Source organism: Leptopilina boulardi, unplaced genomic scaffold (genome assembly GCF_019393585.1).
Source record: "Leptopilina boulardi isolate dan_hultmark-lab unplaced genomic scaffold, ZJU_Lbou_2.1 LbouV2_214, whole genome shotgun sequence".
NCBI classification, from domain to species: domain Eukaryota; kingdom Metazoa; phylum Arthropoda; class Insecta; order Hymenoptera; family Figitidae; genus Leptopilina; species Leptopilina boulardi.
Window position 1 is genome coordinate 1,190,494 of NW_026137768.1, and position 21,748 is coordinate 1,212,241.

Consider the following 21,748-nt stretch of genomic DNA (forward strand, 5'->3'; position numbering starts at 1 on the left):
GTAGGAAATTATATGAGAAATTTCAATATAGATGTAAAGCATCATAGTTCCACACTTACGCTGCCAGATAATGATAATTTTTTAACTCACAGTTGTAGTCAGTCTTGAATACTATAAAAGCTGGGAATCTAACTGAGAAGGTGTATAGCAAAGTACAAAAATTTTTTCTTTTCAGATGAAATTTGATTTCTGATTAAATAATTTTTAATTTTTAAAAACTTTCGTCTGCATAAAGTAACCAACTGAAAATTCCCTTATGAAATCCTATATTGTTTCCCTTGTAACGATAAGCGTATCGTAAGCATACTCGCCCGGCGAAGAGAAAGAAAGTAGACGGCGTAAGTAGCAGCGTCTCTCTCTTCCCCCACCTCGCGCTAACGCCTCTGGCTACCTAGCGAGAGTATATACCTGGCGGCTCGCACCTTTTACCTCAGTGCGTCTTCCGACTGGCTTTGAGGTGCACCTCTGGCTAGATGGAAGCGATCTCACTCCTAGTTCCTGTCTACCTGGACTCAATTGAGGCGCTCCTCATTGAATTCAGGTAATGCAAGGTATGGTACACTTGACTATGGATGCTTCCGTGTCAAGTGAACCTTACTTCACCTCCTTGTTCCTCATCGACTTGGACTCTCTATAGGTGCTCCTGCGAGAGACCGAGAAGATACCTTCATGTACCTGGAACGTCATCCTTGCGACTTCTCTGTAGGCGCTCCTGCGAGAGGATGCGAGTATGACGTCACTTCCAAGAACCTAGAGTACCGTCTTCGCGTCTTCTCTGTGGGTGCTCCCGCGAGAGGATGTAGAGACAGGTACTTCCTTTCTCATTCACCGCCCCAGGTGAGTAGAGGGGCAATCTCTATCACCTGGATGCGAAACTCAGGGCCGTATCTTTAACTCAGGCTGCCCCCTGGTCTAAGATATTTCCCAGAAATGTTCCTAGTTCACGTCAGGCAAGAGTATCAGGTACATACCTGATTCTTCAACCCAATCGTTTCCCTTCTAGTTTTCTCTGGAAACGATTACCTCAGAGAGCACGTTCTAGTTTTCGTTTGCCGTGATAGCTAAACCTACATTTTGGATTAATTACGGGATTAACTCCTGGTGAACGCGATCGCAAATGTTAAAGGTAACTTTGTTCATTTCAGACAAGAAACTGGCCAGAACAATACGATAGAGGGCGGTGCTGTCGAGCCACTTGAGAGATCTGGATGATCTACTCATCCTATTTTATTTTGCATTATATCGAGTCACTTTGGATTATTTATTGTTTTATATTGTTTATATTCTTTATACATATATTCTTTTGTACTTTTATTTAACTTTCTTTATGTTACAATATATCATTCTTTCGAAGGTTTTAAATAAAGACTCGTTATTGACTATACCTCTCCTCTGAATCATAGTACGTAATAGTTCGATAAATCTAAATAGATGGCGCTTCACGCTACAAGTAAGAATTAAGTGAACACAAGGACTCGGCCCCATCTGGCGAGCGAATCCTTTGGCAATTAAAATATAGATCATTATACCCTTATATAAATCCATATGAAATCTTATGTTGATATTTCAGAATCTACATGAAATCCTATATGATTTCCTATGTTTAAATCCATGTAAAATCATATGTAAGAATCCACATGAAATCCTATATGGTTTCCTACATGAATACATTTAGGTAAAATTTTATATAAGAAAATCTTTAGGTTTTCATATGATATTTTTGTAAGATTTAATGTGGGAAATTATGAAGGAAACTGACATGGTAAATTGATAAAAAAATGTAAGAAATTACATAAGAATCTACATGAATTCCTATGTAAAAACACAAATGCAAATTCCCACATGAATTCATACTTAAAATCGTATCCCAATTTTATATACGGTTTTTATAGATTACCATATGGATTCCTATAATCAACCTGTGATTTCATATGGGTTTTATAATAGGATCCCATGTAAGATCTTATATAGGAATTTTCAGTAGGGTTATCTCAGCTCGATCAACACTCTGAACTCAAAAGAAGATATCCTCTCTTATTTGTTTTCGAATGTATTAAAGGTTACAATCAATACATACACAAACCACCTATTCAACCCTACCTTTAATTTCCTTAAGAAAATCATTTATACTCCCTTTAAATCATTTTTGAACTCGGTTCCCCGATCATGAAAACAAATAATATTATATTTTATCTAATATAACGCAAAATAGCTTTGAGGACGTTGTTCTTGCTATAAAGAAGGACACAAATATATCTCTGTCTATTGTGCGTTGGCCCAAATACCAATTTCTCCACAAGCAATATTGGCTGCCGCCACTTCAATTGGGGACACGTTTTAAATCCCTATTCACTATCCAGTAGCATATAGAGGTCAGTGTTACAATCCGATATGAAATTCCTAATCAGCGATCTTGACAACGCTAAAAGAACAGTTTTTAAGAGAATTAATTCGTTCTACATATTGGATCCGCCATTTTGTACTTCTAGAAAGCGGCATTACATTCGCAATGGAGCTTTGTCAAATCATAAACCGAGAAGAGAAGGGGACAGTTCAGAAGAAACTCAAACCGATGAAGGTAAGAGAAAATAGGCGGAAGAAACTCCAGTGACCACATTGAAGACGACGGAGATTCCAAAGCCAGAGTTTTTTCATCGACGAGAGGATCCATCATGGTCATCAAAGTCACGAAGGGGAAAACGCATGCTGACATTTTGCGCAAACTCCAAAAGTAAATAAACCCAGGCGCCAGCCATACTAGAGTAGTAGCAGCAAGAGCTACAAAGAAAGGCAATCTTCTAATCAAAATCGGAGTAGAAGGAAAGAAGAAAACTTTCATCGCTGAGGTTACCATGGCGTTCGATGGTATGGACAAGATACATTCGGTCGATCGAAGAGTTACATTGGAGATTCGCGACTTGGATAGCCTAACCTAGAAGGATGAGGTCTAGAAGTGTTGGAAAAGGAAATCGGGAAGTTAAGAAGCAAGAAAGTGACGGTCCAAAGTCTCAACCGCAAAAGAATAAAGTTCGCGGTTGTAACCAACGCAGGCGAACAAAGTAGAAGAATTGGGCGCATGAAAGTATGTTTTATGTGTAAGGTTAACTAGAATACAATTTTCTCTACTCAAACTTATAATTGGTAGGATTTCAGCTACTGAACTTGTACAGGAAAATGTAGAAGGTTTTTTAAAAGGTAAAGAAAAAAATGAATTCCTTCGAAGGGTAGATCAGAAGAAGTATTGTCTCTAAAAGAGAGATTACATTTTTATTGGTGTACCTTAAAAAATTGTTATTTTTCAAAGTAATGTAGCCTACACACACATATATATATATATCCCTGTTGAAAATTCCTATGTGAGAACACATATGGGATCCCATCCAGGATTAAGCTGCTATTAATCTTCTTATATGTGAGAACCTATGTAAGAACTCATACAAGATCTCGGCTAAGATCCCATGTGTGTTCCTATTTATCGTGTTGTTCATATAGGAACCTACACAGGAAACCTCATGGGATCCTGTGTTATTGCTTTTACAGAGACATAAGATCATGCGCTTGATCTCACGCAAGTTCATCCCAGGAACCTTTTCATACAGGATCTTATGTGTGAACCTGTATGGGAACCCACATAAGAACTCACAAGAGATCCTGGATGGGATCCCATATGTGTTCTCACATAGGAATTTTCAACAGGGATATATATATACTCTAGGGGGGCTTTGCCTCCTGCGCACTTCGCGCCTCAACCCCCCGTTTTTTATTATTTTGTAGATGGCCTTATGACCTATTTTGAGTTTATGTTTGGCCAATTTCTGGAATTTAATACTATTATTAATATTTTAGTGTTTATTTTTTTAAATGTTATTTATGATATTTATTAACAATAATTTTTATTAGTTTTAATTTTTAAAGCAAAAATTATCTAATTTTTTAAATTTCCCTGCCAAAATTTGACCTACATATAAGGTTATGTTCGTTTTTAAGTCATTTTTCTTCAAAGTTTGGCCTAAATTTTAAGGTTATGTTTGCTTCTTGGTCGTTTCCGCCAAATTTAGGTCAATTTTGGCGGAAAATCCACCTTTCCTTCAACGTAACGAAGGGGGCACTTGCGACTATATTCAGAGTCTTGAAACAAACATAACCTTAAAACTTAGGTCATTTTTGGCGGGAAATCCGGAGAGAGGAGAGGGGGGACTTGCGGCTATATTCAGAGTCTTAAAACGAACATAACCTCAAAATTTAGGTCATTTTTTGTGAGAAGAAGACGTGGGGGAGAGGGGAGACTTGCGGCTATATTCAGAGTTTTGAAACAGCGGCGGCGATGGTTGTGGCACTTTTTTGTTTATGGCTCATAACTTTGAACCAAATGGATATTATGAGACTTGTGTGTATCAGTGTAAATCTAGAGGCCTTAGGTAACTGTATAAAAAAACTAAATTGATTCCTTCAATTGGAAAGATTTTTTTAAAAATTTAGTGAAGTGATCACTTTTGGTGAAAAATAAGTAGTACCCGGTTGTGGGACCCCCTGGAGAATCCGCAAAAAAATGAAACAAAATTAAGGAAAACCACCATAATTGAAATGAAAATGATAACTGCTGAATAACACAAGATGTTCTAATTACATTCCTGGAATATTCTATCAGAATATTGGGAATATTCTAAAATAATATTCCATTTACATTCCAGGAGAATAAAAATATTCTCTTTTTGAAATATTCTTTTGAAATGTTGCAAGAATATTTGGATATTTCATAGGATTACTACAGGAATATTTCTTTGGAATATTGTGGGAATATCATGTAGTGCTACTGAAGGCAAACTCTCCGAGACTCCGCTATATTTTTAATCGCCTTTGGTTAAAACTTCTTTATTAGATCCTAAACTAAAAGAAAGAACCGCCCACTTTTGCCCGAATTCATATTATGCTTTAATATATGCATATATTTGAAAAATTGGTTATACGATTTATGTAGCATATTTCTGCAGTTAGCTAAGAAGCAGATAAGTTTTCTTGGTATTATATACACATATGATAGTTACTTCTAATTTTGCAACTATTGACACTAAAAATAAAATATTCTGATATATAAAAAATTATTTTTTATTCCCTTTAATAATGGTGAAACTAACCAAAAGAGAAGTTCTTGACATTATGTCACAACGTCGAGAAGTTGCTGAAATCAGTTCCAAATTATAGAGCAACCTCAAAAAATAAGAAAAATTACCGGATATTTGTCCAACCTACAATGAAGTCAGACTTGTCAAAGCAGAATCTCGACCTCACAAAGACACTATTTCTATATCTGAGAAGGTTGCATGGGTTACGCTTCAATCTTTGTTAAACCATACTACAGAAAGGATTGTAAAATTGCAATCAGAAGTTATTATTTAATACATGGAAAGCACAAATTTGGAAGTAGTTGAAAGCCTGATGATGTTTTCTTGGAAATTTGATGGTTGTACGAGAGTTTCTAAATACAACCAGTCATATACATCTACTGTAGACAATACACCACTAAGTGATGGAAACTTATTTGTTACAACCGTAATTCCATTACGCTTATTATATAATTCTGATACGAAAAATATTATTCTCTGGAACAACAGAACATCACAATCGCCAAAATCATGTCGACCCCTTTGTATTCAGTGTATTTCAGAATCATCAAATGTTATTTTGAAACAAAAAAAAGGTATTGATGAAGAAATTGACAATTTAGAGATACTTGAAATTGCATTGGAAGGCAAGTATCGTATTCGAATCCATTTTGCTATGTTTTTAACACTCATTGACGGTAAAGTACTAAATATCATAACCAATACTCCGTCAATGCAACCTTGCCCTATTTGCCACGCTACTCCTTCAATGTTCAATAATTTATCTAACAAAGATAAGGTAGTTTTTTTACCAAATCCACAATCGCTTCAGTATGGTCTAAGTCACCTCCATGCCTGGATAAAATTTTTTGAAGTCTGCACATCTTCTACCGAAAAGACAAAAGTTTGGCAGGTAAGGAATCCGAAGCATAAATTGGAATTTACTGAAAGAAAAAAGCATATACAACAGATTTTATGGGAAAAATTAGGATTTATTGTAGACAAACCAAAATCAGGTGGTTCTGGTACTACAAATAACGGAAATACCGCAAGACGAGCTTTCGAAGATCCAAATTTACTGGCAGAACTACTTGGACTTGATGTACAAATGATTCGAAATTTGAAAAAAATTCTAATTGCTCTATCCTGCTATCTTCCAATTGATGCATCAAAGTTTGATGAGTTATGACAATCAACGGCGAAAATTTATGTTCAACATTACAATTGGTATTTAAATCCGTCAACTGTGCATAAAATTCTTATGCACGGTGGTGATGTTATAAGATCAAGTGTCTTGCCAATAGGTATGTTAGGTGAGGAAGCATCTGAATCTAGAAATAAATATTACAAGAGCGATAGACAACATCATGCAAGAAAAATTAGTCGCGAAGCTAATCTTCAAGACGTGTTTTACAGATCCATGGACAGCACTGATCCTATTATCAATGATGTTAGTCTTCAATCACGATTAAAAAAAAAATCGGACAAGTGCGAGTTACACTCGCATAAAAACCGAGGGTTCCGTACCCCTAATCCTAAAATTTGAGGGGTTTAAAGTGTGAAGGCCGATGGAAAAATTCCAATTTTGCTTAATTTTTCTTGTAATGTGAGCATGGAAATACATATCATAAGTTTTTAAAAATTTTTTAATTTTTTTATCATTAAACATTTTCAATTTTATGATTTTTTTAGATTTCACCAATTAATAAAAATATCAACAAATAAAAAATGTCAAAAGATAAAAAAAATAGCAAATGGTAAAAAAAAGAAAATGGCAAGTTATAAAGAATGGCAAAACACTACAAAAAAATATAGCAAGCACAATTGGAGTTCTCGCTATATTTTTTTTATAATCTACACGCAAAAATACGTAAAAGTGTATAAATTTGAAACTCTTTAGATAAAATATTCTTCGTTTTTTGGGGAAAAATCATGATTTTTATCGAAAATTATCAGTTTTTCCTTGAAAACACTATGATAATTAACTCCAATCGTTCTCGCTGTATTTTTTTTGTAATCTACAAGTAAAAATACGTAAAAAAGTATAAATTTGGATCCCTTCGGATAAAATTTTCTTCTTTTTTTATTCGAAAAATCCATGATTTTTTCTAAAAATATGAGTTTTCCTTAAAAACAATATGAACATCAACTCCAATTGTGCTCGCTATATTTTTCCTGTAATCTACACGCAAAAATACGTAAGTATACCAAATATGAACTGCCTTCGTCAAATATTGTGTGCGCTAGCAGGATTAATCGCTTTTTTTCAAAATTTTTGATTTTTCCTTGACAACGCTATGTAAATTAATCCGAATCATGTTCGCTATATTTTTCCTGTAATTTTCACGTAAAAATACATAAGTGTACCAAATTTGAGCTCTCTATGTAAAAAGATGTGGCAACCAGGGGGGTGGTACATAGTCATTTTTAGGGATTTTTCGTAAAAATTCATGGTTTTTCCTTGACAACGCTATGATAATTAATTCCTATGAGATTCGCTATATTTTTCCTGTAATCTACACGCCAAAATACATATGTATACCAAATTTCAGCCATCTAGATAAATTCGTGTGGCCGCTAGGGGGGGGGGGTACATGCCTTGCTTCACTAGTCTCATTAATAGGGTTCCCCCTTCGGGTACGGAACCCTAAAATTAATCAGTTTTCGCTAGTAAAAGAAATTACTGATTTACATGAAGTCCCAGAAGAAAGCTCAGAAATTTACTCTAATACGAATGATGAAGTTGAACAAACAGATTTAACGGGTATTTCAAAAAGTTTTGAATATTTACAAGATATAGAATTATCAACAGACGAAGATAACGAGGATTAGTGTTTTAAAACTTTACAACCTAAGTATAATTACTAAGCAAGCATTACAAAAAATGGGAGGCAAGGGGACCCACACAGAAAGCACCCCGTATGGGGTTTATGATCGTAGTGTAACCTCCTCTTGGTAAACCCTGGAAATTACTATTACAGTAGGCTAACTGCAGATAAAACAGACATAAGTAAAAAGTTTCCTATTATAATCATTATTTAGAATTTTTAATTTATATTCGTAATCAGTAAGTAGGCAACTCGTCAATAAAAATTTAATTAAAAATTTAATAATTCTCAAAATATTCTTTCGCCATATTGGATCCGCCATTTTAAATTTTTGAAATCTAACAACAGATTCGTAATCAGCGACCCCGAAAACCTCCGAGTAACGAGTTTCAAGTGGATCCGATGAATTTTTAAAAAATTCGTCCGCCATATTGGATTCGCCATTTTGAATTTTTAAAAGCTAATAACAGATTCGTAATCAGCGACCCCGAAAACCCCCGAGCAACGGGTTTCAGGTCATTTAAAATATAAAGTAACTTTTGGCCACTGAACCCGGTCTCCTGGCACACTGTGCAATATTCCAAAGGGACATTCCAAAGGTCGTTATTTTTATATTCTTAGAACATCAATGGAATATTCCAAAGCATTATTTCATATAAAGCAATGGAATATTATGGACATATTCCAATGGAATATTGTGATATTAATTGTTATAATTATTAATTATTATTAATATTTTTAATATAATGTATTAAAATATAATTATAATTAATGAAATTTAATATAAGTAATTAATAATGCAAAAATGCGTATAACTTTTTTAAATATTAACATTTTTCAATGGGATTTGGCTAATTTTTTGAGAATATAAAAGTATAATTAACTTTTCTAAAAAGTGATTATTTTTAACAAAAATGATATTATAAAGGTTATCAGGAACGCTGATTACGAAGATGATGTCAAATTTACAGTTTGTCAGTAGACAGCTGTCAATTCAACAATCAAGTATTCTAAACAGTGATTATTTTTAAGAAAAATGACACTATACGAGGGTTTCACAGGGTTGTTGATTCCAAATATAATGAAAAATAATTGTCAATTTGACATCATATTCGTAATCAGCGACCTAAAAAACCCTGCTATTGACATTTTCGTTAAAAATACTTATTTTTTAGAAAAGTTGACAGTTTAATTGACAGCTGCCAACGGTCAATTTGACATCATAATCGTAATGAGCGACCCCGAAAACCCATATAACTTCAATTTTGTTAAATATAATTATTTTTTAGAAACTTCGACTGTTGCATTAACAGCTGTCAACGGTCAAATTGTCAATTTGACATAAAATTTATAATTAGCGATTTTAAAAACACCTAGTATGGTGTTTTATTAGATTATACCTACTATCAATTTTTCTTTGCTGTTAAAAGATTAATTAAATATATGCATTAATTGAAAAAAACAAAGGTGCCCAGAACCGGAACATGCACCTTTTTCTTAAAATGACCAACAATTTATATAGTTTTGATTTTTTGGTAAAATTCAAAATTAAACCACAACACAGAAAATTAAAAGGCATTAAAATAAGCTGCAACGCTTATTATTTTAATCCAATTTTGCTTATTTTAATACCTTATAATTTTCTGTGAAAATATAATGTAAACAGTGAACAAAAAAAATTGCATTCACCTTTTTTAATAATTTACACCTATTTAACACACTTGGAAAAAAGTAAAAAATCACTTTTTCCTTCATTTTTTTCAAAATATTTTCATTATGCTCACTGTTTCTAAAAAAATGAGCGTATCGCTTTGGTATTAATACAAAAACAGTGTACTCTCAACATACAAGTTTGACCATATTCATATCAGCGATATCTATGTGCTGTCAAAAATTACGTAGGGGTGCCCACAACTGGCACTCTTCCCATATATATATATATGTTACGGTAAAAGCCCGAAGTTGGTAAATGTGCACATTTACTGGTTAATGTGCACAACTACCAATGCAGTTGGTAAAAGTGGGAATTGTCTGTTTTAAATTAAAAATTTCGTACATTTACCAAGTAAATTGGTAATTGTGCACAATCACCAACAGAAATTGGAAAATGTACGAAATGTCTAAATTGAATCAAAGATTTCTCACTCGTACCAACTACCTTGGTAAATGTAGATAGTTACCACAAAAAGGGGTAAATAGAAGTGCCGGACATATTGAAGGTTTAAAATTTTGTCTGCTATTATTTATATTATAACTTTAATCGTTATTATTGACATTTACAAAAAAATAAATTGGAAAAGTTTTATTTATTTATTTATATTGTTATCACGTCATATCGACGCAAACGTCGAAAATCAGCACTCGTTTTCTTTTTTATTTTTAATTTCGCATCACACACTTCTTTCAACACCTTATTATACTCTACTTCCGACAAATAAACAGAATTATTTTTTTTCCCTTCTATAATCTTTGTTGCAATTTCATAAAATTTTTTTTTCACTTCGGAAATTACAATTTCTTCACTCATTTTTACAGGCAAAATTTAAAATATACTCGCAATTTCACTGTCGAAAGCGAACTAAACGAAATACTGAGGTTAGCAGAATAAACATTCTATTCTAATTATTCTGTTTCCTTTATAGGCATTTGATTACTATTTAATTGAAATATAAACAAAACAAACTATCTACATTTACCAAGGTAGTTGGTACGAGTGAGAAATCTTTGATTCAATTTAGACATTTCGTACATTTTCCAATTTCTGTTGGTGATTGTGCACAATTACCAATTTACTTGGTAAATGTACGAAATTTTTAATTTAAAACAGACATTTCTCACTTTTACCAACTGCATTGGTAATTGTGCACATTAACCAGTAAATGTGCACATTTACCAACTTCGGGCTTTTACCGTAACATATATATATATATATATTAGAAGATGACTTAAAAGTAACACTAAGTTTTAACTTTCTGATGTGTAAATCAATAATTTTAATTCATAATTTATAGAATGGAGAGCTAAAGCTTGCTGATTTTGGATTAGCGAGAGCTTTTGGAATCCCAGTTAAATGTTATTCTGCAGAAGTTGTGACTTTATGGTATCGACCACCTGATGTTTTGTTCGGAGCTAAGCTTTACACAACTTCCATTGATATGTGGAGTGCTGGTTGTATATTTGCAGGTACGTATTATATTTTTAACTTAATCTATATTTTGATACGGTCAAAAGAAATAATTATATACATTAACCTCCGATCATTAAACCTACAAAATTTTAAAATATCATAACAGAATCAATTATTTTAAAATCATTTAACTCATTATCGAAAACATTTGAGCAAACACAAATTAACTTAAAATTTGTGAGGTTAAAAAAATTAATAATTGTTGTTCTCACCTTCGGGTTTATGATCGATAAGGGTCTTAATTAATTTACTCTAACAAAAAAAATTATTACATTTTTAACAAATTACGGAGTGTTGAGTGCCAGACTCACCGATGAGTCAATGTTAGCATCAATAACAATAATTCTCAATAAATTCTGAATGGTTAAGAGTTAAGAGCATTTTCACAGAATTACATGATGGCAAAAAAATAAGACAACATAATAAATAATAACAATCTAGTGTAATCAATTTTAAATGTACAATAGCACATGATCTTTCACTACGCGAAAATAGTTTTTAAATATCAATTTATATGACGTAAACTCTACGAATCTTCGATTATTTGAATTTTATGAAATTTTCAAATCAAAATCATGAACAAAAAAAAATTAATTGAAAATATATAAAAAATTACGATTTTAAGCGGAGCTCGATGAGTGTTCTGTGAAGGATTTCCTGCTTAGTAGTAAAGTTTATTGAATTGAAATAAAGTATACCTTGAAGTGTACAATACAAACTATGTATAATAATTTTTTAAATTAAAAATGTTACAAAATGGTGGCGTTACTGACGTTTAAAGTTTGATATTTGGTTTTGCGCCGTGCAGCCTACAGGTCTCAAATCTCAACCAAAATCAAAAAATAAAATTTTTATCGTTAAAAGATACAAATACGCTTTGTATAACGAAGAGAGAATTAAAAAAAAATTTGAAAAAAATCAATTTTTTTTATAAACAATTTACAAAAAATTCTTAAAATTTTTTTTTAAAGCAGCTTGTCATGCAATAACCAGTAAGTTAAAGAAGATTTCTGGTAAGTTTCATGAAAATCGGTTAAAAATTATATGAGCTGTATGCACGGCGCGCGAAAAAAGTTGTTTTGAGAAAAACGCGTTTAAAGTTTTTGATTTAAAAAAGTAATTTTTTAACTACTGCCTTGAACACGTTATGTATTTGAAAATAACTATTGCACTAAAACCAAGATTTACTACCACTTGCTTATGCTGTTTGATAATGACAATTAATAAAATTATATTGACAAGAAACCGAAAGAATAGAGAGATCTAATTATAAATTAGTAATGTAGGATCATATTCTACGGACAGTCAACCTAGTATACTAATTTTTAAAACAAAAAAGAAATTGTAAAAAATTAATGAAGAACAATATTAATGAGAAGTGGATAAATACTTTTTCTATTCTTTTTTTAGAATTAGCGAATGCTGGGAGACCACTGTTTCCAGGATCAGATGTCGACGATCAATTAAAACGAATATTTAAGATGTTAGGTACGCCCACAGATGAAACGTGGTCAGATCTTACGACTCTTCCTGACTATAAACCATTTCCTCAGTATCATCCGACTCAAGGATTACCTCAAGTTACTCCTAAATTGACAGCTAGAGGGAAAGATTTGCTACAGGTAAATTTGTTAAAATTCATAATTCACGCATACAATACAAATAACCACTTCACTGGCAGAGCGTTCCAAATGGCGTTTTACGTTGTCTGATGCAGGCTGGTGAAATTTTTAGTACAATTTATAATCATTAAAACATTTTTATTTTTTAGTTAGCAATCTTTTGTTCATATATGGTAATATTTTTTTAAAAAATAAATTATTACACCGCTGTAAAAAAATATTGGGAGGTACCGATTTACGCATTAGGACTATCAACCTGCCAATACGGTATTCGCGAAATATCCAATGAAATACCCTATTGGGTGTTACAGTGAATGCAATAATCGAAGAGTCCCATTGCGGCGAAAGTTTTAAGCTTTAAAGAAACGAAACGACGTTACAGGAATGATAAATAAGTATAAGCTATTAAAAGATAAAAATGAAAAGAGTGAAACAATACTAATGGTGAGCGAAAATATTAAGTTTCAATGAAATATGGTGAGGTGAAATGTTAATTAATTTAATACTTTTATTCATTGTAAATATTATATATGTCGTAGGCCGATAGAATGTGAAAAAAAACAAAAAAAGTGCTTGTTTTAAGGGAAATATTCTGTGCAAAAGGGGTCAAGCGCCAATTCACTGTTTTTACAGGAAGTAAAAAAAACATTTTTAAACATTTTGCAGGTCATTTAAAAAAAACTGAGAAAACCGTTTCGATATATTAGTGTGTTTTAATAAATAAACAACAATTTGTTGAAATAAACCTACATATTAACGATAAAATTAAAAAAACTGTGGTACCTTGAGGTTATATCAACTGCGCACATTTTCTTTAAACATTAATTATAAAAAAATATACAGTTTAAAGAAAAACTGGAAAATTAGTTTCTTTCTATGGAATCCATGAAATGAATAGAAAAAAAATTCCTTTAAAAAATTGTTTGTTTTCAAGAAAATTACGAATTAATTGCTTGCTTTGGAATTGAGCAATACTTTCATCTTTAAATTCAATTGTTCACTTAGTATAATCATAAAAATATTTAAAAATTAATAACAAAATGATTTTAAAATTGTTTAAAATTGAAAATATATTATTATTATTATTAATTTTATTAATTAAAATATTATTAAAATAAAATTAAAATAAAATATTAAAATAAAACCTAAAAAAATAATATTTTTGATCAAAATTGAACAGATGGATAAAAATGTGAAGAATGAAATTCATAAAAACATTTCAACTTCATATCGTTTCTTTTTAACAATATCTTTTTTATTAATAGATTTTTTCGCATCTGCGAGGCATTTTCGGTTTGTAAAAAGCAATGTTTTTAAATTTGTCAAGTTATGCATAATATTATTGACTCACCACTTTCTTTTGTTTTTCAATCAGGTTGCAATAAAGTAAATTTGAGGCTATTTTATTAATTTAATTTTTATTAAAAACTGATTTAAATACGCAATAAAAAAGGAAATCCTTCTACAGAAATGTGTTAATGAATTTTCTTGATTTTTTTATGCAAAAACCTCATTTTCGATAAATTGGCGCTTGACCCCTTTTGTCATGCTACCCTTCATATATATATATATATTTTTTTTTGAGAGGAGGAGGTGAAATGCTTTACGCACTGCCTGATCTTAGGACTGTGTGGGACTGTACCGATCCTGACTTCTGCAGCCGCCTTTACCGCACCCAAACACCCCCCATGCACGCCTACCAACTAACCCCCGGTATTCGCTTTCGCATTTCTTCAGGGGTTGAGGTCACTTACGACTCTTAGCAGTGCTTCGGCTCTTCTTTGTCTTATGCCCAGCCTGGATTTCTGTTTTAGTCTCGTCAAAAATTACAAATTTTTTTTTTTAATTTCTACGTAAATAGATAAATAAATCGTTTTAAAATAAAATCAAATAATAAATATGTCAACGTCAATTTGTAAAATAAATAAATAATCTTATATTCCTTGTCTAGTGGAGTCTAAATCAGTCTTCTTTATATTTAGTAGCCTTTCGGAGTAGGTGGATATCATATACCACGTTTTCACATCTAATAACATTTTTAAAAATTTAATTTTTTTCTTTCCTGGTTCCATCATGTGCAGTGGAAAAAAGTGTGATTTACGTCGTCTTTTTCAGAGTCTCCGTATATACATGCTGGTGATTCTACTTTTTTTATTTTATGTAAAAAGGCTGTGAAATAGCCATGGCTAGACAGTAGTTGGGTTTAATAATAATTTACCTTTCCGCTTTATCTATTTAGCCACGTTTTAATATTTGGTATCAATCTAAAGGTCCATCTGCCTTTGCTTTCTTTGTTCCATCTGTCTTGCCCCTAAACGTTGAACAGAGTCCATTCCCTTTCTGTACTGCTCCTTCAGTAAGGAGTTTGCTGTTAATTCACTCCCATAGAGTAGGATGGAATTTGTCACTGAGAGCAGAAGTCGTCTTTTTGTTGATCGCGGTCCTCCAATGTTTGCAAAAAGTCTGCTAAGATCTGCAGTTGCTTTTAGCGCTTTTGCTAATACCTCTTTGATGTAGGGAGAGGGAAATACGCAGGGTTGCCAGATTGCTAAGATGTTTTCCCCCCCGATCAAAACTGATTCTCCACTAAAAAAAAAATTTCCCCATAAATTTTTAAAAATTCGGTTATACTAGAAATACTATATAAAAATTTAATAAAATAATTAATATTTTTAAAAAATTTATGTTTTAAGTCTATTATGTACTTTAATTGTATTTAAAATTATGAAAAGCGTAACTTTACAATAGGTCTATTTCACAAGCCGTAGGATGTTGTGCACATTGGTGGACAAAAGTTCTGCAGACAGTACCGCGAAATTTTAAAAATATATTTATATTCATGACATTCACATTAACATATTTCTTTAAGATTTGTATATAAAGAACAATAGATATCGATTCACACACGTATTTTATTAAAATTAGCCTTTTTTAAACATACGTTTAATTTTTTTTATTAAACGATAACATATTTGCACCAGTTTCAACTCTGAATAATTAAAAAACTCTTTGTTAAAAGAATATATTATTTGATTAATTATAATATTAATAATTTTAATAGCTATTAAGTCTAATATAATTACTAATAACAATTATCATTAATAACTTAAATTTTTAAACTAATTTTTATAATAAATAATAATACAGTACAATTTCGGTAAGTGTCGGGTTTGATAAGTGTTGGATCTCGATATGTGTCTGATTTTTTCCACGCCTATAATCTTGGCAAGTGTCGGGTGCCTTTCTCCTACTTTTTGCGTGCGCATCAAAAACCAGCGCCGTATAAAAACGTTTTCAAATATGTACAAATTTTTTAAGCAATAAAACTCGGGTTAAAATTGTAATCCTTCAACAAAGGACCTTGGAGTCTATTGTTCAAGGAGGGATTGCAATATAATTTCCAAACTTAACTGAAATTTTCTACAAACTATTATGTTTTTTTTTGCTGTTTTACACGGATATCGTGAGAGACGTTTTGCTGTTCTAACATACCTTTAAAACTATTGTTAAAGTACTTTAAAAATGTCTTCTTATAGGTTATCAGGTAGTGGTACTGAAGTGGAACTCAAGCCAAGTCCAATTCAGTACCATTCCAGTACCACTCTTTCGGTAGGGTATATGCACTACAGATGGTTTTGTTGTTGATATGCTTGGGCCACATTTAGCAAACCAAAATGATGTATCAATTTTAGAAGACGTAATGAAGGATCAAAACGGTTTGCGTAAAATCTTGGAAGAAGGCGATATTTTTGTTCTCGACCGTGGTTTCCACGACGTTAAAGCTACATTGGGTGCAGATAATTTTAGAGTTCTAATGCTAGCTTTAATAGGTAAAAGAAAGCAGTTATCCACAGAAGAATCCAATGATTCGCGTTTTGTCACAAAAATTCGCTGGGCTGTTGAATCAGTGCATGGCATTATTAAACAAAAATATCGACTTTTGGATCATAAAATTGATAATAAATTGATACCAAAAATCGCGAGTTATTTAAAAATTGCAGCATTTCTGAACAACACGTTTGGGAAAAGGTTCCAGTCTGATGTTGGTATTTGTGATGAAGTTTAGGGCTACATAAATCAAATTCTTCATACCCACTAATTCCAATCAGCCGTTTTCAAGCCTACATAAATCGAATTCTTCAGTCCCATTCATTCCAATCAGCTTACGAGAATCATCTTTAGTTCAGTCTTTTTATGCTATAAAGTATGTACATAGAAAAGAATATTCAAAAAAATAGTCAAAAAACTTTTTGAAGTGTACCTTGCAAAAATTACCATAAATTTTTTTGTTAATATTACCTTTATTTACAACATAACCTCAAATATAACCCAATTTTATTTCTAGTCCAGTAGTTCAAGAGTAAAATGTGTTTTTTGAAAACTTTAATTTTTTTCGCCCCTAAGTACCTCTTCAAAAATTTTTTAAAAAATATATGTCAAATGGGGTATTTAGACGAACACTTTTAAAAAAAATTTCGAGGTGTACCTCGAAAAAAAATTTTAAAAAAATTTTTTTAAAATTTCGAAATTTGTTTTTTTGAGTATTTTTGGAAAAAAATGTTGATATATTTTTTTTAATTTCTATTACTATCCATCCATTCTCTTGTAGAATTTTTTCCCACATTTTCCTTCATATCTGACCCTTTGATGACGTGTCTCAGAAGAAAGTCATATTTTCTGGTGTGTTCTGGAATACTCCAATTGTCATTAAAAAAAGTTTTTCTTGCATCGTCGGAAATTTTTGTCTCGCATTTAAATCGACAACCAGGGCCACAAGTTCTTTTCATTGAACGAGCAAGAACAATTTTTTTTGTGAATAGTGATGTTTACTGTATACTTCAGGATTGTCAATATCGAATGAAATATCTTGTGTTTCATTAGAGTCAGAAGTTTAAATTTCTTCTTTAGAAGATAAATAAACTTCATTTAAGGCCAAATTATCGTCAGAAAAGTTCATAGTTTCCAATTCATTATCATCGTCAAAAAAAATTCATAGCTTCCAAGTTTTTATCATTATTTTCATGTTTCAAATTGCTACATTCTAAAAGATTTGATTCATTTTGTGGAATATTAAAATTGAAAAATGATTAATGAGTGTCACTGGACGAAATATTCGAAAATGGTTCACAAAAAGCATTTTTGCCAATGGTAATGATGGTTTTCATTTCAATATCAAGTAAATTTTTTGACTTTTGTAATACTTCAGTAACGATAAATTTTACATATAAAACTCATATTTTAAATTGTTCTCTATTAAAATTTTTAACTCTGTTGTGTTAATTATTATAATATTATTAAAACGTTTTTATTTTAATATATTTTTCTATTAAATTAAACTTATTCAATTTAATTATTTATTTTATTAATTTGTATTTCAGAAACATTTCATATGCAAAATAAAATTAAACTGTTAGTTTTCAATATGACAAGAAATGTTATAAAAATTTTATTTCGACCCTGACTTCACTTTTCTTTTTTAACAGGCAATTGTGAATAAGCATTTTCTTGCACTGAAAATTGAAAAAGAATTTTATTTCAGAAATTTTTAGGCAACTTCATATTGCATTTTATTTTGAGTTAGGATTATATTACATTTGACTTTAAATACGCATTTTATCAACGGAAGGCGTCGAAATAAATAAAGTTATTGCAATCCTGAAGGTACCAATTAACAGCTGACGTTATTCCGCAACCAACGAGCCCTATATGGACTATTTGGATTTTCTATAAACAATTGCCATTTTAGCCAAATGTTTATTAACAATCCACTAACCCAAAGTACTTCATATAGGGCTCGTTGGATGCGGAATTATGTCAACTTTCATTTAGTAACGTCAGAATTACGATAACTTTATTTGTTTGTAAAATATATTATTTTTTATTAACCTTAATAGTTAATTAATTAACTAAAAATTGTAAATATTATGTAAGTAAACAAAAAAAATTTTGACATATATGTTTTACAAATTTTTTTTTGCTCTTGCGATTACTGAAAAAAAATTCAAATTTTAACCCTTTTTTAAAAATTAAACATTTTTTCGAATTTTTTTCAAGTTCGGTCATTTTTATTTTTTTTATTTATTTTTTTTGTAAGCAAAAAATGTGTATTTTCACCACAAAAAAAAATATTGAGATGTCCTTTTTTGTTATTTTCGAGATATTAGTTAATTACTTAATTAATGTCAATAAAAATTTATAAATTTTAAAAACGAATAAAGGTATCGTAATTCTGACGTTACTAAATGAAAGTTGACATAATTCAGCATCCAACGAGCCCTATATGAAGTACTTTGAGTTAGTGGATTGTTAATAAACATTTGGCTAACATGGCAATTGTTTATAGAAAATCCTCTAATCCAAAATAGTATATATAGGGCTCGTTGGATGCGAAATAACGTCAGCTTGCAATTGGTACCTTTAGGATTGAAATAACTTTATTTATTTGTGAAATATTTCATTTTTTATTAACATTAATTAATTAATATCTCGAAAATAACAAAAAAGGACATCACAATATTTTTTGTGGTGAAAATACACATTTTTTGCTTTCAAAAAAAAAATAAATAAAAAAAATAAAAAGGACCGAACTTAAAAAAAACTCGAAAAAATGTTTAATTTTGAAAAAAAGGGTCAAAATTTAAATTTTTCGAAAATTTTTTTACACCATTTGAAAGAGAAGAAAAAAACCTTTCGAAAACATAGGACAAATTTTTCTTCTTCTTTCTGTTTAAATGTTACAAGTCTTCAAATATTCACTGTCTAAATTTTTCAAACAAATTCAACCCCCTTCCTCTTCGACAGTTTTTGAAAAAACCTAACAATATTTCGTGGTTAAATTACTCACCCCTAGGAGTAAACTATGTGCAAGTTACAGCCCAATCCGATCAACTTTTTTAACTTAGTTCGCTACAGAAATTTTACCCCACATGTATATATCTATAATTATGTAAAAATTATTTTTAAATAGTCGGGATGTAACAGTCCTCCTCTCTTAGTGTTTTTATCGTCCTCGATAAAAGGAAGAGAAAATTTTTACAGTTTTTGGAAGACGTGATATTGAACAAATTGTGTTTACTTGGTGCAACAAGGAAGATTGGTGCAGATGTAGGTTTCTGTAAAGTTTAAAAAGGGTAAATGAGAGGCCGATTGCAAATTGACACGTGAGATAAGAGGTAAGTTGATCCTTAAATGTGATCGAGTATTGAAACATATCAGCACAATAAATATTGTCAATTCCAAGGATGTGTGTTGATTATTCCTGCTCCCTTGATGGTGACTTAGGTCAGTATCTTTCCGGAGTTGAACGGTGATTGAACCTTAAGGAATGTGTTTTTCAATCCTCTGATAATGATGGTGGTGGGGCTTCGGGTAAATATTCATTTAGTGTTAATTTAATCTTCTGATTGACTAGTTTGTTCTTCTGCAAAGAAATGTCGGAAAACGTTCCTACCGTTGAACAGGAATTTCGTGAAGAAGCTTCGGTTGCAAATTTGACATCGCAAACAAGAGACAATAGTACGGTTTATGGTTCGCCTTTTTGTAGAAATAATCTTAATTTTTCCGCGTTAACTTCAAATAATTGGTGCCTTATTCACTGTCGCATTCTTTCTCGAAGAATTCTGGATCTTGAAGAACAGTTTGGAGTGTATCAGGTTGCTTTTTGGCCTATTGCGACTCACCAAGCTGTTAAAATTTTGTGCGGCTTGTTTGCTGAGTTTTCGGGATATTATCTATATCCGTCTAACATTTTCGTTGTTCGAGAGTATGACAGTTATAGAGGCGGAACATTGATGGAAGTAAATTTTTTGGAACTTAAACGGCAAATTTTCAATTATGAATATTTTTTTTCAAATTACGGAGATTTAATTTAGATATTGTGTAAGTCAGTGATAATTTTATATTTTTCGAGATATTAATTAATGAACTAACAAAAGTTAATAAAAAATGAAATATTTCATCAATAGTCACAAAATATTGATACAACGAACATCTTTGGTTTGGTAATCGGATATCGCACGTTTTTCATCTCAACTTCAATTTCTGCTGCGATGCCTTACATATGACTTGACACCAAAACATATAGACACAATCAGTAATAGTTTGAATCATTTCTTCTTTCATAGTAAAACTGGTAATAAAACGTTTCATTTTCTCATTAAAAAATAAAAATCAAAGTTCTTAATATTATCCCTGGCGGATTCGATTTACCTAAAATCGACCCAGCTGGGTCGAATCTAAGTCGAATTTAGGTAATTATCAAAAAAAAGCTTTAAATTGATGAAAATTTATAAAAATTAGTATTGTGAGGTTAAATGAACATTCATAGAGTTAATTTTTGTAAGAATTTTAATTATTAACGTGATAAATAATAAATAATTACTTGATATGTGCAAGTGGTAACTGTAGATTTTAACTCGTTGTCAGTTTTCATAATATTTTCAGAAATTAGTGTAAAATGTGTGAAAAAATAATTTATATTTAATAGAAATTGCAAATTTTATTAATTATTTTATTATTTATCGAGCACAGTTTAAAATAATTGCAATTTAATTTTAAAAAAAAGTTTTCTTAAAAGTGATAAGAACTCTACTATACCGACCACACACGGTAAAAGTGCGCGAATATGAATGCACATGATCTTCTGGCGGGAAAATTCAAATTGTTAATTACAACTATTTCATTATTATCTTAATTTCATTAATTAAATATATTTGATTAACCATAAAAGATAATCATTTTATAAAAATTTTCTCAGAAATGCCGAATTAATCATTTATTTATACCAATTTACTTATATTAATACTAATAATCACTATTTCTTTATTTTTAACTATCGCCCTATATTAGTTGCAGACGCCGTTAGATGGCAGCAGCATGCAGGGAGCACAAATTTCCAGCTATCCTATTACTTAAAATTAGTGATTATTAGCATTAGTATAAATAAATGATTAATTTTTTTATAACTTGTATTAAAAAACAATTTCATTAAAGAATTGTGAATATGAAATA

The 21,748-nt window shown here is 31.0% G+C and overlaps 1 protein-coding gene across 1 annotated transcript in view; it reads left to right on the top strand.

Annotated features, from left to right (window-relative positions):
- LOC127279124 (cyclin-dependent kinase 5) overlaps nt 1-21,748 on the top strand; it is a 119,354-nt gene that overhangs the window by 82,268 nt on the left and 15,338 nt on the right. The window contains exons 5-6 of the mRNA XM_051301277.1: nt 10,942-11,113; nt 12,528-12,739. Coding sequence (XP_051157234.1) covers nt 10,942-11,113; nt 12,528-12,739 — 384 coding nt within the window. The remainder of the gene's footprint in view (nt 1-10,941; nt 11,114-12,527; nt 12,740-21,748) is intronic.